This window comes from Chionomys nivalis, chromosome X, assembly GCF_950005125.1.
Source record: "Chionomys nivalis chromosome X, mChiNiv1.1, whole genome shotgun sequence".
In the NCBI taxonomy this organism is placed as follows: domain Eukaryota; kingdom Metazoa; phylum Chordata; class Mammalia; order Rodentia; family Cricetidae; genus Chionomys; species Chionomys nivalis.
The window spans coordinates 29,955,847-29,977,477 of NC_080112.1; the positions used below are offsets into that span (position 1 = coordinate 29,955,847).

The window sequence follows — 21,631 nt, forward strand, 5'->3', positions numbered from 1 at the left end:
ATGTATAAAAATGCAATTAACATTTCAAAACCAGACTTGAAAGAGAAAATACCTGAAAAGTGAATTCTATTAATAAAATTATTTGAAACAATATCCTGCAGATAAAAATACATTTCTTGTATATACATGTAGATTTCTACATGAAAGATAGGATTCAGCTCCCAACAGAAAAGGGCTGACTCCTGATCAAGCCATCTTAGATTGCCAAACCCTTGTGATTACCACTGTGAAGAGAACTGAAAACAGAAGGAGAAAAGGGTTAGGTTAAAGGAAGAATAAAAGTTTAGTCACCTACTCTGGAAAAGTGTCAGAGATGGGTGAAAAGCAGGAGATAAAGGCAAAAATGAAACACAGAAGACAAAGAAGGCCTCAACTCTAACTGGAAACGAAGATTCAAGCAAAGTTGAGCATATATGATACAGATGCAGTGAGATGCTTAAAACCAGAATCTGATGGTTATTGTTCTAGAATCCCAATAATCATCTTCAAATGGAATCAGACAAACATCTAAAATTTCATCGAGGACCATATTACATTGGCTAGATATAACTCAGAATGGTTATCATTAAAACACATAGAACAAAAACAAAAATACTGCTCCAAATAACATCAAGTAATCAGAAGACATTTGAATCAGATAATATTCATCAAAGCTTAAAAAGCCCTGACTGGCTGTAAGAGACAGTATAGTACTCTAGAAAGAAATCCTATTGAGAGGTACCAGTGCCAGAAACTCCACTGGACCCTAGACAGGCCCTGCACTGTGAACTGGACCAGGCTGTGTCCAGCAAAATATCCTATTGCTTTGCTGACAATTAATTAAATTGAGATTGCTCAGAACAACCCCAATTGTGTTGGGGAAGGTAAGAAGTTAAATAAGATAAAGAAATGTCACTGAAACTTCATGCAAACTAGAGCATTCAAGTTCTTTCTTCCTAGTTCATGCTGTATGCAGAAGTGTCCTTTACATGACATTTTCCTAGCAAAAAGGTTCCCATTTCTTCACACATGAGAATAACTGCATTATTTGGGATCCTTGATCATTATAAATCACTTACTGTCTCTTTTCAAAAACAAAGTTCTTTCATTTTACCCAAATCCTATACTGAAAAACAACCAAGGTGCTAAATGTTATCACCAGTTAGGAATGTCTGAAGAAACTACATTAACCTTAAAACAAAAAATGTTTTTGGTAAAATTTCAGACATATGTAATTTAAAAACTGACTGGCCCCACCAGGTTAAAGATGAAGGGAGGCCCTAAGAACTCTAGAGAGCTTATACACACACCAGTGAGTGTCACTTTCATATCCTAGTTTTATTCAATATTGCTTCTTTGGGATATGTTTAACAGCTCCCAAAACATTTTTGTGTAAGGATTCAAAGCGGTCATATTAAAATACAACTTCAATATAAAGCTTGTCACAGTTTTACAGTATTCAAAAACGACAGACCTGCCTTAAAAAAACAAACCTCAAAAATCAAAAAAGACCATTATACCCAAAACATAAGAAAACAATTAAATAAACAAGTTTGGCATTTTCATTACTTTATAGTATAAAACAGAATATTAAATCTATTACTGGCAAGCGGACACTGATTTGTTACCTAGTTTGAAATGTCTCGCATTTAAACATACTATACAAGTTCACTATACAAAAGATTGATGGTCTTTTTGATGAAAGAAGTGCACCCTGAAAAGTTTTGCCAGTTTAGAATATTTAGCTCTTAAGGTTTTTATTTATTTATTTATTTTTTAAAAAGTCCTTTTCCTTTTAAAAATTGAAGGCTAAATTCAGCCTTTTTTGTGTGTGTGTTGTTTTTCATTTGTCAGCCTTCCTGGTTTAAAAATAGTGTCTATGGACGCCCACCAGGGGGCAGTGTAAGATTAGCCATTAAATCACGAACAGCTGCAAATATTGTGCATTCACCTGCAACAGAGAAAAATGGTCATTAGCTATTCGCAGTACAGGAGAGACGTTAACACACCGGTGAGGGGAGGGTTGATTAAAATCAGTTATGAATTTGAAATAAAGGACTATGTATTTCAAACTATTCAGATTTTTAGGCGATGAGATCTGGTGTGGACTAGGATATTATATTTGAATGGGGTTTTGCTTTTTTCTCAGGAAGAAATCTGGGGCAAGTGTCAAGTTTAAACAGAGAGAAAGAGATGCCGTCAGTGCATAGAAAGTGTCACAGTGGATAAGACTTTAAAACTGAACACTGTAGAATGCTTATGCGTTTTGGATTTAATGACAAGTTCTAAATTATATTTATGCATTGCTTATAACTTCGGTGATATCCTCCTAATACTGCATGAAAGGCCAGATGAGAATGCCTCCAATAGGTAATAGGAATACTGTCCAATAGAACATTCTGTGACAATGGGAACGTGTATTTTGTGATTACCAAGCACTACTCTAGCTACGAAACTGAACACTTTCATTTTCTAAAGTTATAGATTAAGACTGAAGTCAATTAAATACAAAAATAAAGTGGGTTGTTTTGTTTTTTTTAAAGGGAGAAAAGGTCTATTTATACTTAAAAGTTATTTTTTTTCCCTTTTCTTTCCTTTTTGGTTGCTATGAGACAATAATCTCACTATGTAACCCAGACCGGCTTGGAACTCAAAATCCTCCTGCTTCAGCCTCCAAGTGCTGAGATTATAGGTGTAAAGCACTGGACTAAGCTGGGATCTTTCTTCAAAGTTCTTCAAGGTGAGATGGGCAAGGAAGCCTAAGTATCACATACCAAAAATCTAAATATTCGATTTGTAGACTCACCACTGATACCTCATCCTCTCAACTTCCTCTCTGCTGCTTAGTTCTTATGAAATATTGCAAATACTTAAGTATTATAAAACAAACTGGATCTTTCCCACTAGAACATGTTTTTAAAACTACCATAGCTGAAAAGGGGAAAACTGAAGAAGCCCTTGTATGAATGATGGCCTTCTGTCAAGGGGCAGGACACACTGACTCTATGCAAGTCACTGAGAGCCTTTGCTCCAAGCACTGGAAAATGAAGGTACAGAACAAAAGGACAAAAGAAATCCAAAGGTTTGTCCAGCCAAAAAAGGAACAAAAGAAAAAAGAAAGCACTCCCACAATACCTTACCAACTTCTTAAAGAACTGAGGTAGGTGCATGTGCGCGCGTGTTTGTGTGCATGGATGCGTGTGCGTGTGCACAGGCATATGCATACACACTTCTTTGACACTTTCATTGATAGGCCGAAAAATCTGCTTGATCATAGTAGGATCAAAACATTTCCCTTATAATTTTTAAATTCCAGAAGATATAATACATAAAAATGATAATAGTCATGTCTATATGAAGGAATTGTGCTTATCAGAGTTCTACTAGATTGCTACTTTGAGGACTTATTTTCAGCTGAAGAGATAGGTCAAAGAATGAAAGCAGAAAAGTGTCAGAAGTAAAAGTACTATAACAAATGAAGCATACTGCTCTCTATTGTCCAGTGTATTCCTTAGAAACTGAAGCAAGAACTTACCCAGGTATGATGTGGGGAACAAACAGTTAAAAAAAAAACTCATTTTCCTCAGGATCCCTAAAACTTTTCATACTGTGATACATAAAAATGTTTCAGAGAACAGCTTTTTCCTTGTTTACCATAATCGTGTTAGCAAGGGATAAAGAGGACTTCCTTAGCATTAGACATGAGTGAACATCCACTTAAATTTTCTAAGTATTAGAAATGAAAAAAAAAAAGTTCTCTTTGCTGAGCTTCATGTTTTAGAACCCCAAATTAGGTATTGCCAGGAGTCACATGTTAAGTGTGGGCTACTCCAGCATCGAAGCAACCTTATTTATCTTTCAAGAAACACTCTGTTTTTTTCGGGAATGTCCAGTCTCAGAGCTTCATTGTGCACTCAGGGAAAAGGCTCACTTGCACCCACCTGACACTTACATAAGAAGCCCAAAAAGCAGTGATGCCATTTGTATCAGCTTTTATTCTTCACAAAACATTTAGAAGATACACAACTTTTAATAATAGTATTCTGTTCATGATAGAACCATGAAGTATGAGAAACCAACATGCATTTCAACTTTGTGATGTACAGAGTGGCAGGTATTGATGGCAAGGCAGGAATTCACAGCCACAGAAAATCTATTATCCTAACCTAGGGCTTTGTGGCAATGTGTGCTATAAATACAAGCTTCTGGCATTAGCAACCGGCTCAGTCCCAATAGTAAATTGCTAACAAAAATGAAGTTCAGGCAGCAAAGAAATGGACAAAAATTAAGAACCAGTGAGAAAGAAAGAAAGCGACAAGCAGACACTAAGAGGGCCATGGCAACAGAGCGCTAGTACTAGGATTGGGGTGCAGAGGAGGGAAGGAGGGAAAAGAGGAGGAAAGCAGAGGCAGGTCTCTCTCAAAGGAATCCTTATAACATATATGCAATAAAATACCATCTACTGCTCATGTACCTTGTCGTGGTGGGTTCATCTCTGCAAACCTCTTCAGAATGTTGCTGACCATCATGGGCGCAGCAACAGAAGAGTTCTGCTGTCTGGGAATGTCTGCCTGCTGGGTGGTACCTGAAGCCATGTCATAAATTATTGGAACTATTATACTAACAGGTTCTTGGGGAGGGACTGATGTTTTCTGAGTTAGCTGAAGCTGTAGACACACAAAGAAAATAAAAAACAGAAAATCAAATATTTGTCTTAATTGGTGCAAGGTACTATCATTTACTTTCAGATTAAGATACAGCAAATACAAAAAAATTAAATAAGATAAAAAAGTGACAAACAACTGAGTATTACGATTGTCTCACAATTACTAACTTAAATACATTTCTGTTGTTACTAAGGGAACAGTGAAGAAATATGGTCTTACAGCGGGCAATAACCGCTAACACAACAAATTCTTTTATTACTCTCACATGGCTGTTTCCTCAGAAACTCTGCACATACACAGATGATGTCAGGTGTTACTTACAAAAAACAGCATTTTGGATTTCAACACCACAGCTGGTGTCCCAGGAGGTGCAATTGGTGGTGCGCTGGGAGGGATGGTGAGGCAAAACTGAACATTCCATTTTAGCTGGGTTGCTTGGTCTGGGAACTGTTGTGAAAGGGGGAGAAATGATGACAAAACTCCTGTTAACATTTAAAATCACATCTGGTCTGGAGTCTGAGAGGCAGGACTTCCACATTCTATTCAATCATTCAGACAGCATGCACTTTCTTAAAAGAATATATATGAAGTCACTAACGAAAACTTGGGGGTAAATTTGTGTGCTATGTTCTCATTCATTCCTGAACACTTTATTACTATTCCCAAGGCTAATACTTCAGCTTCTCAACATCTAGCTCCTTTTGTTTCACTGTTTTCAAAGTCAACAAAGCTCAGGGCTTCACTGCTTCTTCCTTGAACCCCTAGCAATTCCAGTGTCTTACTCTTTGGGTGCATGCTTACAGCTACTATCAGTTCCACATCTTGAGTGAGGCTCTAATCATGCTCACAAATGCTGAGTGACGCTATGACTTATGCTGCTCCCTCCCACAATTAAGTCTAACACATGACACTTAAGGCTCTCATTGACTGGGGTCCATTAGATTTCCAAGTCCTGTTTCTAACTGCTTCCTTAGACAAACTAGGCAAATAGTGTCAATGGTTTAGAAGGATAATTCACTAGTGCTTTTGCAGACAGATATTACTCCTTCAAAATCTCAAACATCTTTCTGACATCCCATACAAGGTCTGTTACAGACTACCACATCAAAAGGCAAATGTTAATACAAAAATAAAAACAAAAACAAAAAAACTTCCTCCCCAATCCTGATAGTAAAATGTGAACAGAAATGAGGGAGGTATTAGGCTAATCAAATCACCACCAGAAATAAATATCAAGATCAAAAGACTGGGAGATTGAGAGAATAATTAATCAACTATCACCGGAGTTCAAACTAAATAATTTTAAGTAATACCCACAGTATGGGGCTAGAAAGACGGCTCAGCAGGGAAGAGTGCATACTGCTCTTCCAGAGGAAGCAAGTTCAGTTCCTAGCACTTCTGTGGGATGGATCAAACTAACTTTCACTCCAGCTTAAAGGGATCCAATGCCCTCTCTTTTGGCCTCTGCCCACACCTACACCCACACACATATGGCATATATATAGATACACATATACACATACAAAATCAAATGAAAATAAATCTTGTGGTAGAGAGATGGCTCAGAGGTTAAGAGAGCTTGTTGTTCTTGCAGAGGACCCAAGTTTAGTGCCCAGCACCCATGTCACAACTCACAACCAAATCCAGGGAATTGAATGACCTCTTCTGGCTTCAATGGGCACTGCTCTAACATGCACAAACCCAGACACAGACCAACACACACACAATTGAGATTTCAAAAAATAAATAAATTTAAAAAAAGAAATAATGGTGCTAGGGTCAGTGATTAAGAGAATTGGCTCCACTTCAGAGGACCTGGCTTTGGTTCACAATCATCTATAACTCTAGTCCCAGGGAATCTGACATTTCTTTCAGGTATCCTAGGGCACTTATATGGCACACAGACATACATGCAAGCAAACATCCCATAAAAATAAGTAAATTTTCAAAATAAAATAATAGAAAAAAATAGCTGAGACTACCAAAGGTAGAAATATAAAAAGAGAAGAAAAAAAATTGATAACTGAGCTTGGTGTACTTGTGGGACTAGAAACTGGTGAACCTCTACAGAGGAAAATTTACTAGGATCTATCAAAGTGACATCTATATTTCACAGCTATTAAATAAATATAAAATATTTTATAATAAAAATAGATACAAGTACATAACAATATAGGAGCAAGACATTTCCACTTCTCATAAGACCATCTCTGCAAGAAGAGTTAGCTACTGGGAACTCTGCTTGAACAGAGAATGGATGGAGAGTGGTTACTGGGTAATTCCTCAATCTATCACCTTGTCCTGAATTCAGAGACAGCAGAATTGTGTCATCTTCTCAACTCAAATTTTAAGTCAAAATTAAGAATTCAATTGAAGCCTTTAAAAACCTTTTTAGCGGCCAGTGAATAACTATGAGTTTGAAGCCAGTCTATTAAAAAAAAAAAACGAAACAAATTTTAAGAGAAAAAAACCAAAATAAACAAAATAAGTGAGCAAGAATAAACACTTCTCTGCATCAGAAAAGCTTTTGTTTCTCAGTAACTCACCAGCTCCAACTTCATAATATGCACACAGTCGCGGAGGATGTGTGTTGGTGCTCCCAACAGCTTGGTGAAGGCTATAAGTGTGTTGGCTTTAAATGGTGGTCCTGCAACCTATGAGGGGGAAAAAGAAATCACCTTACTCTTCATTCTACTTTGACTTTTCTGGTTCACTGACTAAATCACAAGCATGCATTAAAAAACACATATTCGGGCTGGGGGATGGTGGCGCACATCTTTAATGCCAGCACTCGGGAGGCAGAGGCAAGCATATCTCTGTGAGTTCAAGGCCAGCCTGGTCTACAAGAGCTATTTCCAGGACAGGCTCCCAAAACTACAGAGAAACCCTGTCTTGAAACAAAACAAAACAACCAAAACATACTCAGGGATGGACAGATGAATCAGTGGTTAAGAGCACTGGTTGCTCTTCCATAGGTTCTGAGTCCAATTCTTAGCAACCACACGGTGGCTCACAACCATCTATAATGGGATCTGATGCCCTCTTCTGGCATAAAGATAGACATACTGATAGAGCACTCATATACATAAAACAAATAAGTTTAAAAAAAAAAAAAGAAAACACATACTCTTGTTTCGAAGAATTTCTCCAAAACTTGAAGCTCATCAGGTTTCCACTGTCCTGCATTTTCAGGTGTTACTTTTAGCTGAAGGGTCTGGTTGGTTTTGGGACTAAGAGCTACTCTGCATTTCAGGGCATCTGTCTTGAACATGATTACACCAGGCTCATTGGAATTGATCAGTTGCAACTGCAAAACAAGGATGAAGCAAATCAACAGGGAAAAACAAGCATATTGTTGACAGAACTGTCACAATAGAAAACCAACTAAGTTGGTCCAGGCTAGCCAGATGAGAGTCACAGAGTCCAACATTAGAGGGACCATAAGTAGCAGAACTCTGGCTGCAACACAGCTCGCATCATCGCTAAGCTGAATGTTAATTTATTCAATGTATCTTAATATTGGGAAGGGATACAGTGACAAGAGAAGGCAAAGAGAGAGAGTTTAATCAAAGTAGATCATGGCCACATATGAAAAACATCAAAGCAGAAACTGCTTTTCTTGAGGATGTAGATTCACTTCCCAGCACCCACATGGTGCCTCACAAGTCTAAGTATAGTTCTAGGGATATCTGATGCCTTCTTTGGGCCTCCATGTGCACTGTGTACATATAGTACACAAACATGAAGGTTAAAAACACTCATAAAATACAATTAAAAACAAAAAATCAAATGAAACACACTATTTTATATAATCCAAACAAGGCAACAATTTCTTAAAATACTTTTTTAGATTCTTTTTCAAGATCTGATTATAAAGCTGGGCGGTGGTGGCACACGCCTTTAATCCCAGCACTCAGGAGGCAGAGGCAGGCAGATCTCTGTGGGTTTGAGGAGAGCCTGGTCTACAAGAGCTAGTTCCAGAACAGGCTCCAAAGCTACAGAGAACCCTGTCATGAAAAACTAAACAAACAAACAAACAAACAAACAAATAAATAAATAAATAAATAAAATGACTATAAGATTGTGAAATGGCTTTCAAGCAACTGTATAGTACATATTATAAATAGTGATCAGTTTGGATACTTCATTAATACACATAGATTCTGGCAATAATGGTAACTATAAATTAAGAACACACCGAATACCATGTTTTACATGCTTTACATGGAGCACTCTGAATGCCCACAAGTGTTACCAGTCAGGTAGACACATCAGAGCACAACCCAGGAAACCTAGCAGCCAGACTGTAGAATTACTGCTCTCAGTATCGACCTATCTCTTAAGGTTATCACCATAGGATAACCATAATGTTATCACCATGTCTCTACAAGGCTTTTAAACAAATCTAATTGCTCATGTACTTTTTAAAACTGAACCCTAACATCTATGACCAACATGTTGATTTTGATGAAGACTCAGCTTCAAAGTCAGTCTGCCTACAAAAGTACTCCAGAGATCAAATAGTCATTTGTATGTGCAAGGTCAGACCCTGTGTGTGTTGGTTCCTTACAATATTATAACCTATTCCCAGGTCAGGGTTAGCCACATTATCTAGAAAACACAGAACAGTAAACTGGAAAACTCTCCAACCTAAGAATAGAAAATGATGGGGTTCATCTTTAATGCTAGGCAACGAAGTGAAGTATATATAATACTAACAAAATGGTTAAGAAGGTGACAGAGTGTCTCTCACAAAGACTTTATTCTCCCTTTGAAAACGACCACTTAGAAAGTCACATAGCACTTGTACCGTTTCCTGTTGAATAATTCTTTGAAGGTGTCGTCTCATGATGACAGATCCAAGGAATCTCTCAAGTGGGGAACAAAGATAACTGCCTGCCAGGCCAGGCACAAGGCCCGGAGTTGGAGAAGGTAATAGTAAGATGTTCAAGGCACTATGAGTGAGGATGGTGGGTATGGATGCTGCCCAGGAGCGCTGAGGTAGTTTGCGAGGTGGAGGCATGTTGGTTGGCATTGTCTGGGAACCTTTTGGAAAGGAAAACAAATAATTACATTTGCAAATGTACACTATCCCATTATTGTCTGTTTTATCTTCATCACAGATGATGTAATCAGGACTCTACTTCTGGTCACCAAGGAATCTTATGTCAGTCATCAGATAACAATTAGCTGCCATGATTCTCCTGATTGTTTCCAGGCTCCATACAACATGACCCTGCAGGAACTCTTTCAAGGAAGTGGGATCTGCTCAACCTGGAATCTGCTTGGCCTTATAACCTGCATTTGGCCAAACAGATCACCATGGAAGGGATGCTCAACTAGGTACAGGACCTCGTGTGCTTTCCTCTAACTTCTACCCACTGTGTAAAAAAGCCATGATCAAGTGTGAGACCACACAGAACATAGAGAAGTCATGTCAACTGAAGCTATGTTAGGTCTCCTACTGCAGACACACAAGTAAGCTGAGTAGAGTCTCAAAGTACAGAATCATAAGCCAACAAAGCATTGTTTTTTTAAGCACTAAAATTATGTAACAAAAGTAAGAATATATATTTGTAAAATTCTCTTAATTTCTATAGTTTTGTTGGTTAACAGGGTATCTTTTATGGTTCAATAGTGTAGACAAAAATTAACAGTCATGACAGAGTTGCTGGGACTCACCTCCTAAGATTTCTGGAGACAATCCTTTTTCTTACTACATTTTCCCTCACTTTGCTAATTAATACTGTAAACTGATTTACAGTTTAAGGTTTGGAAATCCTCATTTGAGAAATACACTGTGACTTTATGCCAGGACAAAATGACAGAAATCATCTATTGGTAATGCTTTAGAAGAACATAATGCTGGCAACACTTACTTGTGCCAGCTCGGGGGGAATGAGAAGCATCTGGAACAGGAGAATGTAGAGAGGGGTTGGCTGGTGACATTCCAGGCAAACGGGTTGCTGGTGAGGGTCCAGACACTTGAGGAGACCCAGGCCAGTTTCCTGCTCGTCCACTTGGTGACACCATAGTGTATGGAGAACTAGGGTCAAGGGTTCCTAGAGAAAAAAGGAAACAGATGATTCTCAAAATATATATTTTAATGTCCACAAAGTATGTGACAACATAGTCTGAAATAGTGAGCCATTATATCTATCTTTCACTAAAGCTTGATGTCTCTAAACATATCACACCCAAGTCTCGATTTTGCGGTGTTTGTGTACTTTCTGTGTGTTTGATTTTGAAGACACAGTTCTCTTTGAATAGCCCTGGCTAGACTGGAATTCACTATATAGACCAGGATGGTATTGAATTCACAGAAATCCACCGGCCCCTGCCTCCCAAGTGCCAAAATTAAAGCATGCAGCACTATACCAGCTAAAGTTTGTGTACTTTCAAACTGGATTAAAGACTTGGAAAAATGAAAAGGATAAATTAGTTTCAAACAAGCTTCCGAAAACATAAAGAAAAATCAAGTTCCACTGAAAGGAAGACAAGCCCTGGCAAATTATGTTTCCATTCTACTGAGAAAAGGATGAGAGAGGGAAACTACACAATTTCTTTATTCAGTGAAGGCCACACTGATGAAGAAATAGAACTGAGAATCAAGTTCTGAAAGCAGTGGATTCCTTAGCAATTTGATATTTTAAATTATACCAAAAACACCTTTAACATACTGTTTATATTCTTTTGTCACCAAATGATACACTGATAAAATAAATAATGTTGACTTATAAAAAAGGAAGTCTTCGGATCTCTGTGAGTTCGAGGCCAGCCTGGTCTACAAGAGCTAGTTCCAGGACAGGCACCAAAGCTACAGAGAAACCCTGTCTCGAAAAGAAAAAAAAAAAAAAAAAAAAAAGGAAGTCTTACAAATAAGACAGCACAAGAAAGTAGGCAAGGTGTATATAAATTGGTGGGAATAAAATAAGAGACACTAAAGACAAATGGGTATTCGAAAAGTAAGCTTGAGTTAAGTAAGTGAAATTTAAATGACAGTCAAGAAATGTATATCCAATAATAAAACACCATTTTTCACCTAGCATATGGCAATATTTTTAGAAAATCTTAATATACCATGTTGGTAATGTCGCAGGACAACAGACATTGCCCCAACAATACTACAGGAAATTGGTATAGCCTTTCAGGTGAGCAATTAACCCTATGTTGCAAAAGCTTTAGAATTTCTCAACTATGTTACAATCTCAATGACATGTTTAGGAACTTACCTAAGGTGATCATCATGGATGTGAGTATATATGGTATCATTTTAAATTGTGGGAAAAAATAGAAACATTCAAAATAGATATAAGACAATAGTTAGCTATGGTATATATGCCTCTGAGAAAAGAGAAAAGATGGCTGGTGAAATGAAAACATTTGAGTCAGATGTCCTGTCCTATGCTTTTAATCACAGCACTTGGGAGACAGATGGGGTTGGGGCTAGCAGTGGGATGGGGGTGTTGCTGTGATTTAAAGGTCAGCCTGAGCTATACAGTGAGATCTTGTATAACAAACAAAATTACAACAAACACAAAGGGGACATTTCACTGACTATCTCCACCTGATCTTTATTTGCATCCATTCAAAATAAATTTTTTTTTTGATTATTCGAGACAGGGTTTCTCCGTAGCTTTTGGTTCCTGTCCTGGAACTAGCTCTTGTAGTCCAGGCTGGCCTCGAACTCACAGAGATCCGCCTGCCTCTGCCTCCCTAGTGCTGGGATTAAAGGCGTGCGCCACCACCGCCCAGCCCAAAATAAATATTTTTCAAGTTGAAAATTCAAGTTTCAAAACAATTCATATGGTAAGGTAACCAGATAGGGGGAACTATCTGAGAGGAGGACAAGCCAAAATAGCTAGAGAGCAAGCACAGAAAGATATGGAAAGTCCAATCAGCAGGCAGCAGGTGACAGGAAGGGCAGAGCAAGGAAAGCGAGAAGACACTCACAGACCAACCAGTCAGTGCCTGTGTGGAAAAACTAAGAAAAATGTCTATTTTTGTCCATGTCATTTTTGCTATTTCTCAATAAATAAATACTAATTTTTCAATAAGAAATTTGATTTAACAAAAATTACTTTTATATCAAGCTCTAAATGCTACAGCGATTTCTGTGTATGGACTCACCATGTGGACTAGCAAAACTGGCCCCTGGTCCTATTGAGATTCCATGCGAGGATGGGGGAGGAGTTGGAACAAATGACGCTGGTGATGGGGCTCGCAAAGCCCCACTGGGGGAGCTGGCAGCATGCAGATTTCCTAATAAAGGAAAATAATTACAGATGATCTCACAGGACACATATTATGTCCTGTCCAAGGACCACAGGTTAAAAAAAATCTCCCTAGAGACTATAGAGACAAGCAGAAAAGGTCCCATAAATAGCATGAAGGAAAATTGGAAAGACTTCACTATTGCAAGAAAGTTCAAGTCCACGGGTCCATGTTATAACTTTCATACTCACTAACTGAAAAGAAATTGTGTCAAAACACTTTTTAGTCATGTACTTAGTCAACAAGTAGGTAAGTTTATCAGCTTTTTGCTGAACACTATTCTAGGCATGGAAGACATAGTTAACATAAGAAACAATTTCTGCCCTCATGGAGTATGTATTCTAGTAAAATTAGCATGAGAAATCTATAAGGTAACAGCAAGTGCTGTGGAGAAAACCAGTACAAAGGAAAGGGACAATTCTTTGTTGTGGCAAAGATCAAGACTCTAAAGGGACACGAGAACCAGATTGGAAGAAAATGCAGGACATAGCACAAGGAATAAGATAACCCAGGCAAAACAGATGAGCCACTCTAAAGGCCCCAAAGAAAAGATAGTTTGTGTGGTAGGGCAGGGACCAGGGTGCTAGAAAAGAGTAAAGAAGGGTGACATAAGAGGAGATGACAGGCCAGACAGTGGTGGCGCACGCCTGTAATCCCAGTATTTGGGAGGCAGAGGCAGATGGATCTCTGTGAGTTCAAGGCCAGCATGGTCTACAAGAGGACAGACTCCAAACAGTCAGAGCTGTTACACAGAGAAACCTTATGTGGGGGAGAGGAAGAGAGGGAAAGAGGGAGGGAGGGAGGGAGGGAGGGAGGGAGGGAGGGAGGGAGGGAGGGAGGGAGGGAGGGAGACAGAGACAGAGAGAGACAGAGAGAGAACCATTAACTAACTTCTGTTCCAGGAGGATCACTCTGACTGGAACAAGCTGCAAAGGTGACTGAAGGATGGCTGAGGTGCTGCAAGGTGCTTGAATTTGGGGTTGAACACAAAGGGTAGTCAACAGTATTTGATAAATAACTCAATGTGGGTATAAAAGCAAAGAGTGTTCTACATGTCTCTGATAGCTACAGCCTGGCTAACATGATGACAGAAGGGGTTGCACCTTCCTGAACGAGGGTGCCTATGCAAGGATCATGACTCAGGTCTAGGAAACCACGAACTTGGTTTCAGCCATAAAGAGTTGTGGCAATCCAGTAAATATTAGGTGCAAGTGAATAGTTCCAGGATGAGGTCTAAAACACATACAAAAGCTGGGAGACAGGCACTTAAAGCCATGGGACTGATGTTAACTTTGAGGATTCTGAAAGGGAGAACTATAACTATTAAAACTATGAAAAACTCAACATATAAGTACTTGCTATATTATTACTCAATATTAGCAGGTTTCAAACTCTTTATGATAATATAGGATGATTTCATTTTATGTTGTATAATACTATCTCATACTCAATAAATATGTCAGTCAACTTGATTAACCTTTATGTGTTATATTTACCTATTTAGCTGTATGATCTGACAAGTGACTTAACTTCTCCATGCCTTGGTTAATGGAACCTACGCCATAAATTTGCTGTGAGGATTACATGAGTAAAGTGCTTAGAATAGGGCTTGGCATATTCACAGCAAGCACTGTATACCTGTCTACTACTATAATCAATCAAAAAATTTCCCCTTCCTCCTATGCAACAATCTCCCCCTTCCTAGAGACACACTCCCCTAGGGTTCTGGGTCTCTAATTGCCTACCTCCTCCCCAGCTGTGCCTCTCTGGTATTCACAGGGCCTAAGCTCTCCCACCCACTAAGGTTCTAATGACCCTGGGCAAATCTTCAAGCTATGGTCCAAGAAACTTTGATAAGCTGCAGGCCTCCATAGAGCCAACTGGCTATCACACACTTAGATTTGGAAATCTTCAGGGCTTTCACAATCATAAAGTTAAGAAAACTTCCCTCTGTAGTACTGAAACTAGTTCTTCTCTGTTAAGAAAACCGAGCTCTTTTGTGGCCCTAGTATAGTTCAAATATGGATGGCTGATACAATAAAGACAAAGCTTTTAGAAAAGGCCCTGCTTCTTCATAATCTGGCCATTCAGGACAATGTCCTCTGGGACCTCAGGTTCCCACACACATGGTGTGGTCTTCCTGGAATAGCCACATTGTCTATGTCCTTGCATCTGGCCTGCTCTAACCCACCCTTCAGGTCTCATCTTGACCCATATCAAGGTGAAGAAGGCAGGCAAAGAAGCATCTTCAGAGCAGAAATGGCTGGTTCTCTAACAGTCTTGTAAAAGCCTAGATGGCCCCTTTATAAGACTCAAAACCTGAGGCATTACAGGTGGCAACTGTTAGGGAGTCTAAACAGGAACCATAACACAGCCTCCAAAAACCAGGAAATTGAATTTCCTAAACAATACATAATAAAACAAAAAAAAAAAAAAACCCTCAAAGATTTGGCTGCCTGGCTTCCCTTAGGACCCCCCTTAAAAAAATGTGTTATTGTAATAAATTGAAGAATAATCTGAGTGGCTGTGAGAGGCATGCAGCAGAGGAAGAAGCTGCCAAGATGAGACTGGCTGAGCAAGGGCATTTGGAGTATCAAGTAGTCTAATCTGGGACCAAGGCAGATTACAACGGGTTGATCAGAGAAGTACATGTGCAGACTAAACACACTTCATGGGATTTATTTCACTAAATTCTTACTATATCTCTAATGAAAGTATTTTATGATATTCTCAGATACAAATGGAAATGAGCAAATTAAACAAGTCAGACCAGTTCATCTCTCATTAGATTAACAGGTTCTGCAGGATCATGTGCATTTCTTATATGTATGCACACTTATACATACACATCTGTATTAAGGGATTTTGGAAGAGCAATTTATAAAGGAAAAAACCCACATGCTAGCAATTCTGCTTTACAAGGTAAAAATTGTAAACGTGTTTGTTGAATTTATTACTAAAACTCAGTGCTTAGGGATCTTGCTTATTAGTAAAGCATTTTTCTAGCATGTATGAGGCCTTGGGTTTCATTCTTATATCACAGACACAAACACACAAAATCTAGTATGTTGAGCATCCTCGAATGATAAAAACACCTTTAGTTGACTAATTTATTAAATTAAAGGCTTTTACTATACAATTTTTTTTTTTTTTTTAAGTTTTTCGAGACAGGGTTTCTCTGTGGTTTTGGAGCCTGTCCTGGAACTAGCTCTTGTAGACCAGGCTGGTCTCGAACTCACAGAGATCCACCTGCCTCTGCCTCCCAAGTGCTGGGATTAAAGGCGTGCGCCACCACCGCCCAGCCTTTACTATACAATTTTTAAATTTATTTCTTTTTCTTCTTCTTGTACTATTAAGAACTGAACCTAGGGCCTCATGTGTGCTATACAAGCACTCAAACACTAAACTATGCCCCATCCCATTCTGTATTTTTCTGATTATGAGGTCCTGAACTTTGTGATCCTGTTGTTCCAGCCTGCCAAGTAGCTAAGACTACAAGTTTACACCACCAGGCCTGGCAAATTATTTATTTTCTTATATGTTACATGCAATATCACACAATAAATCTTTTGATAAAACAGTTTTTGCTTTAATTTTTCATTACATTAATTTAACTATGGGATCTGGAAAGTAAGAGGTTTTTTTAACCCCTTAAGAAATCTGTTACCACTGAGCGGTGGTGGTGCACACCTTTAATCCCAGCACTCAGAAGGCAGAGGCAGGTAGATCTCTGTGAGTTCGAGGCCAGCGTAGTCCACAGAGTGAGTTCCAGTACAGGCTCCAAAGCTATAGGGAAACACTGTATCAAAAAAAAAAATCCAGAGAATCATTCAGTCAAAAGTAAAAATTTGGTATGCCGTCCACATTTTACAGTGCATAGGATGGCCCAGCAAAGCCATTTTGTCAGGACAAATAAGGAGTGAAGGGCCTAACTCCGGGAACTGGAGAACAGATCACATCCAGCAAAGCTTAAACAAGAGCAGAAGGATAGAAATCACATAGCAGTCAGACATGGTGGTTACCCCTGTAACCCCAGCACTAGGGAGGAGAAGGCAGAAGGATCATGGCCTCAAGACTATCTTGGGCTACAAATTGAGTTTAAAACCAACCTGGGCAATATTAGTCCATTTCAAAAAACAAAACAAAACCAAAAGAGTGAAAAGGGGCTCCAATTTGTTAATTTACTGAAGCAGATGGCCAGTGGGTAAGATCTGGCCCCAGGCCTACAACTGTCAACGTCTAATGCAGACCGTGAGACTAGCAGCAGCCCCGGGAGTGGATTTCCCAACACCACCTCAGTGAAAGCAGGCAATTATCCAGTCAGAGAACAGAAAAAGAATCTGTCGGAAGCCTGAGGTCACCTGTATAGTGCTTCCTCTTGGGTATGTGTGTTTTGGATTCACAAGATGAACAGGACAAGAGAATAAGTTATATCTTACCTGGAGACTGTGTGTGAATCATAGAGGGGGACTGATTAACTGTGCTGTGATAGGACGCAGGAGGTGAAGTAAGAGGGTAAGCACCTGAAGTTCCTGGCTGCTTTGGAAATGGCTGGAAAAAAAAAAAGCAAAGTTAATGTTGGCATAGTGGTCAAGCACAGAGAGTGTAAGTGTGGCTGTCTGTCAGTAAACAGGCATTAGGGTCTGCTACTTTAATTGGCAAATAGAAACCATTTACATATGGAACTGTTCAAATTCCACATCAATCATGCAAAATACAAGGTCAGGAAGAATGCTGACTTGCAAGGGTTTGAAAAACAATACAACCCTCATTTTTTCACCTGCTTCAACATCACTGCTTCTATCTTTCAACATCACTGCTTCTATCTTTCACCGTATACTGTGCTCAGCTTTATTTGAATCCTTTTACATTAACATCTGTGAAATCACAGTGAATCTTTTAATTTCTAACCTCTACCTTCTTTAGCAGCATATAAAAAGTTGTGCATGTAGTTGGTGAGATTCAGCAACATACAGACACCCACACACGTGTGCAGCATACCCACAAAAGTGAAAACGCTTCCTAGTTATTGGCCGGGCAGTGGTGGTGCACACCTTTAATCCCAGCTTTCAGGAGTCAAAGGCAGGGTTTGAGGTCAGTCTGGTATATAGAGAAAGTTCCTAGGACTGACTTCATAGCTACTGGGAAACCATGTCTCAAAAAAAAAAAAAAAATGAACTAACAAATTAATTGAGGTGTTCAGCTCATATAGTAAAATATAAAAAATTAATTACTTAAATAAAAAGCTTCATATTGATTCACTTTCTTACTCTGCTTGTACAATTCCACAACAATGTATCGCTCCTCAATAAAGAAAGCATGCACTATCCTGTCACGTTCACTGCACACATGGAATTGCCACAGGCCCAACTTTGATTTAGATAATATCCCTCATAAGAATTTTAATCTTACAGCACCAATGAACCTCTTGCAGAGAACCACATGCAGAATTTGGTACTTTCAAAGCATTCTTGGTATATAAAGGTAATACATTCTACTGCCAGAGGATCAAGATAGCCTAGTTTTATTAAAGACTACTGGAGGGAAGCTCACAACAGTTTGTCAAATGTTGGACCATTATGAGTGAGTGCATCTAAGCACCACCCCCAGAAAACAAAAATAAAAAAATCTAAATGCACAATTTGATGAATGTTTAAAAGTTTAACTAGCTAAATATGGTGGTACATACCTTTAATGCCAGCACTGAGGAGGTAAAAAGGCAGGTGGCTTTCTATAAGTTTAAAGACAAACTGGTCTACATATGAACTCCAGGCCAGACAGAGCTAGTTAGAAAAACCTTGTCTCAAAAAAATAAAGTAAATAAATAAATTGCAGAGTAACTACCAGCATATCAGTCTTTCCAAGTCTTTAGTGCCTCCTCATAGATCTGCAACTGTTCTGATTTCCATTATTCCAAACCAGTCTTCTTAAGATACCAAGACTGATAGCCTGAGTTCAATTTCCAGGACCCATGTGGTAAAAGAAAAACTGACTCCAGCAAGTTGTCCTCTGCCCTTCACATGTGCTATGACACTTAGAAGCACACAAAATAAATAAGTGGTAAAAAAAAGTTTAAGGCGGGGTGGTGCACACCTTTAATCCAGGACGTGGAAGATACAGGCAGGCATGAGTTTAAGTCAGGGTGGCACACACCTTTAAACCCAGGACGTGGAAGATACAGGCAGGCTTGAGTTTGAGGCCAGCCTGTTCTATATAGGGACAAGGACAGTCAAGGCCAATTAGTCTCAAAACTTTTTTGACTCCCCAAGAATTCTGAGTGGCATTGTCAGACATCTGATTTAGAAATAAACAACACCAACAATAAAAAGCAAAGAATTCCTAGAGTTTTTACAAAGTGATAAACTGCTCTAATGTTCCTAGAACACACTAACTTTTCCTTAATCTACCCACATCTAATCATTTTGCCCTAGCCTCTGACTACTCTCCCAGATGGAAATCTCATATCTAGTGTGAAATGTTACAGGTAGATAGAACTCTCAGCAAAATCAGAGGGTTTAAGAAACTACTGTGTCACATGATTTTTCAGTGACCAAAACAATCCTTGGAGAATCAGCCAATGGATGATTTATTTAGGATGAACGTAATAACAATGGATCACTTCTCCAGCAATTGTCAGTATGACATTAATCCTGCTATCTCTGTGGCCATCCAGCCCAACTCAATCATTTGTTTCCAAGAATATGTGGTTCACTCTTTACCCAATGTCAAGTCCAAAAAAAGATCTACAATGTAATAAAAAAAGGCCCCACAATAAACATTACTACTACTACTACCACTAAGCACTCCTGTGGCATCTGCAGTACAAGGTCCTCCTCTCCAATGGTGGCACACAACTCTATAGCCACTATGGCTATAGAGTTATTCATATGTGGTTTTACTGGGCTGCCCTGTATGTTCAAAAAGAACAGGAAGAGAAAAGAAAAAAAAATAGAGAAGGAAAGAACCTAAAAAGCCGCCCAGAATAATACACAAACTCTCCTGCTGTAGGAGTCTTGTACTCTTTGAAAGACACAAGCACCAGCAAGTTGCACTTACTAAGCATAAGTAGTAGCCAGGCCAGAAGCAAGGCAACCTAAGGGCATTCATTGATGTTCTGAAAAGATCTGGGTGAGAAGCCATGAGGTACTGTATAAAAATTATGGCTGAAAGATGTGTCTCAGAACACAGTCAACAGCTCACATGTTCACATACAACTAATATCAGAGTTGCTAAAGGACCTCCAGCCACATTGTGCTCTGACACATGGGCAGTAGCCTCTTCCAGGCTAGTGAAACATACAGGACTGGTTTAGGGTACAAGATCACTGACTACCTTCCATTTCAAGAGAGTCAGAGTGAAAACAAAGGCTGGCTTGAGGGCTGCTCAACTCGCAGACACAGGAAGGAGTCAGAAAAGAGCTGAAAGTTTTGGAGATGTGATCGTATGGCTTGGTGGAGCTGTCTGTGGAAGAAGCCTTGAAATGATACTCTGGCTCTGCAGAGCCCTTAGTGAGCATCAGCAGACTTAAAACAGCTGTCTTTCAGGACACAGTGAGGTTGCTCCACAGCAGGCTACTTCATATCCAGCAAATAACTAGTTTTTTCATTTAGACTCCTTTGCTTTAAGTACATGTGTGATCCGAGGACCTAAGGCCAATGTCTTTTCCATTACTGCTCATTTCCTATCCTTGCAGGTCTTATCGTCTCCGTCACTATTTTTGTTTTCCCTAAGAATTTCCAGGGCTTACTTGGGCCTTCCAAAGACATCTTGCTTCTCAACAAAGAAATGCTAACACTTACAGAAACTGTGGAGTTCCACAGATGCGACAGTGGAATTTCAGGGAGACGTTACCTGTTGCTGAGGTGGCTGGAGCTGTGATATTAAAGAGTCCATCATATCACCTCCTATAGGAGAAGGGGGGTTATCATCCTCATTTATAGATCTTCTCCGAGCATCCTGATTGCTGTCAACAAACATGTTCAGGAATGTCTAAGGATATAAATGAGCAAAAATTAGTAAAAACATTTTTAAAGTATTTTCTTACATGTGTTTGTGTATGTGTGTGTGCATATGTGCATGTGTGTGCATATGTTCATGTGTGTGCATATGTGCATGTGTGTGCCACAGCATTTCTGTGGTGGGTAAAAAACACCTTGCCAGAGCCAATTCTTTCCTTCCACTATGGGGGTTTCGCAGATAGGACTTGGGTTGTCAGGCTTTATGGCAAATGCCTTACATGCTGAGCCATCTTGCCAACTTAAGTAAAGCATGTTTGATCATGGAGAATAGTGTAACAGTAACATATTAAGTATATCCCTGAAGACAATATAAGGACGAGCTAAAAGATTTATGACAAATTTTGGACAAAGATATGAAATTAAGGAAAACTGCTAACAATAAAAACACCTAAGTAGCCGGGCGGTGGTGGCGCATGCCTTTAATCCCAGCACTCGGGAGGCAAAGGCAGGCGGATCTCTGCGAGTTCGAGGCCAGCCTGGTCTAGAAGAGCTAGTTCCAGGACAAGAACCAAAAGCTACGGAGAAACCCTGTCTCGAAAATAAAAAACACCTAAGTAATAGTCAGGAGTATGCCTTTAATCCCAGTACAGAGGCAGAGGCAGGAAGATGTCTGAGAGTTTGAGGTTAGCTTGGTCTACAGAGTGAGTACCAGGACAGCCGGGGCTACACACAGAAACCCTGTCTCAAAACAAA

The 21,631-nt window shown here is 39.3% G+C and overlaps 1 protein-coding gene across 3 annotated transcripts in view; it reads right to left on the bottom strand.

Annotated features, from left to right (window-relative positions):
- The window catches only part of Med14 (mediator complex subunit 14), a 90,956-nt gene continuing 69,325 nt past the window's right edge, over nucleotides 1-21,631 (bottom strand). Inside the window, exons 23-32 of one of the 3 annotated variants that reach the window (XM_057759020.1) lie at nucleotides 20,772-20,909; nucleotides 17,360-17,471; nucleotides 12,777-12,908; nucleotides 10,526-10,708; nucleotides 9,457-9,692; nucleotides 7,774-7,953; nucleotides 7,193-7,300; nucleotides 4,968-5,093; nucleotides 4,454-4,646; nucleotides 1-1,930 (exon numbers count right to left, since the gene is read on the bottom strand). In XM_057759020.1, the coding sequence (XP_057615003.1) occupies nucleotides 1,857-1,930; nucleotides 4,454-4,646; nucleotides 4,968-5,093; nucleotides 7,193-7,300; nucleotides 7,774-7,953; nucleotides 9,457-9,692; nucleotides 10,526-10,708; nucleotides 12,777-12,908; nucleotides 17,360-17,471; nucleotides 20,772-20,909 (1,482 nt within the window). In that variant the 3' untranslated portion in view covers nucleotides 1-1,856. The remainder of the gene's footprint in view (nucleotides 1,931-4,453; nucleotides 4,647-4,967; nucleotides 5,094-7,192; nucleotides 7,301-7,773; nucleotides 7,954-9,456; nucleotides 9,693-10,525; nucleotides 10,709-12,776; nucleotides 12,909-17,359; nucleotides 17,472-20,771; nucleotides 20,910-21,631) is intronic. The other 2 variants (XM_057759021.1, XM_057759022.1) reach the window with 2 other exon arrangements.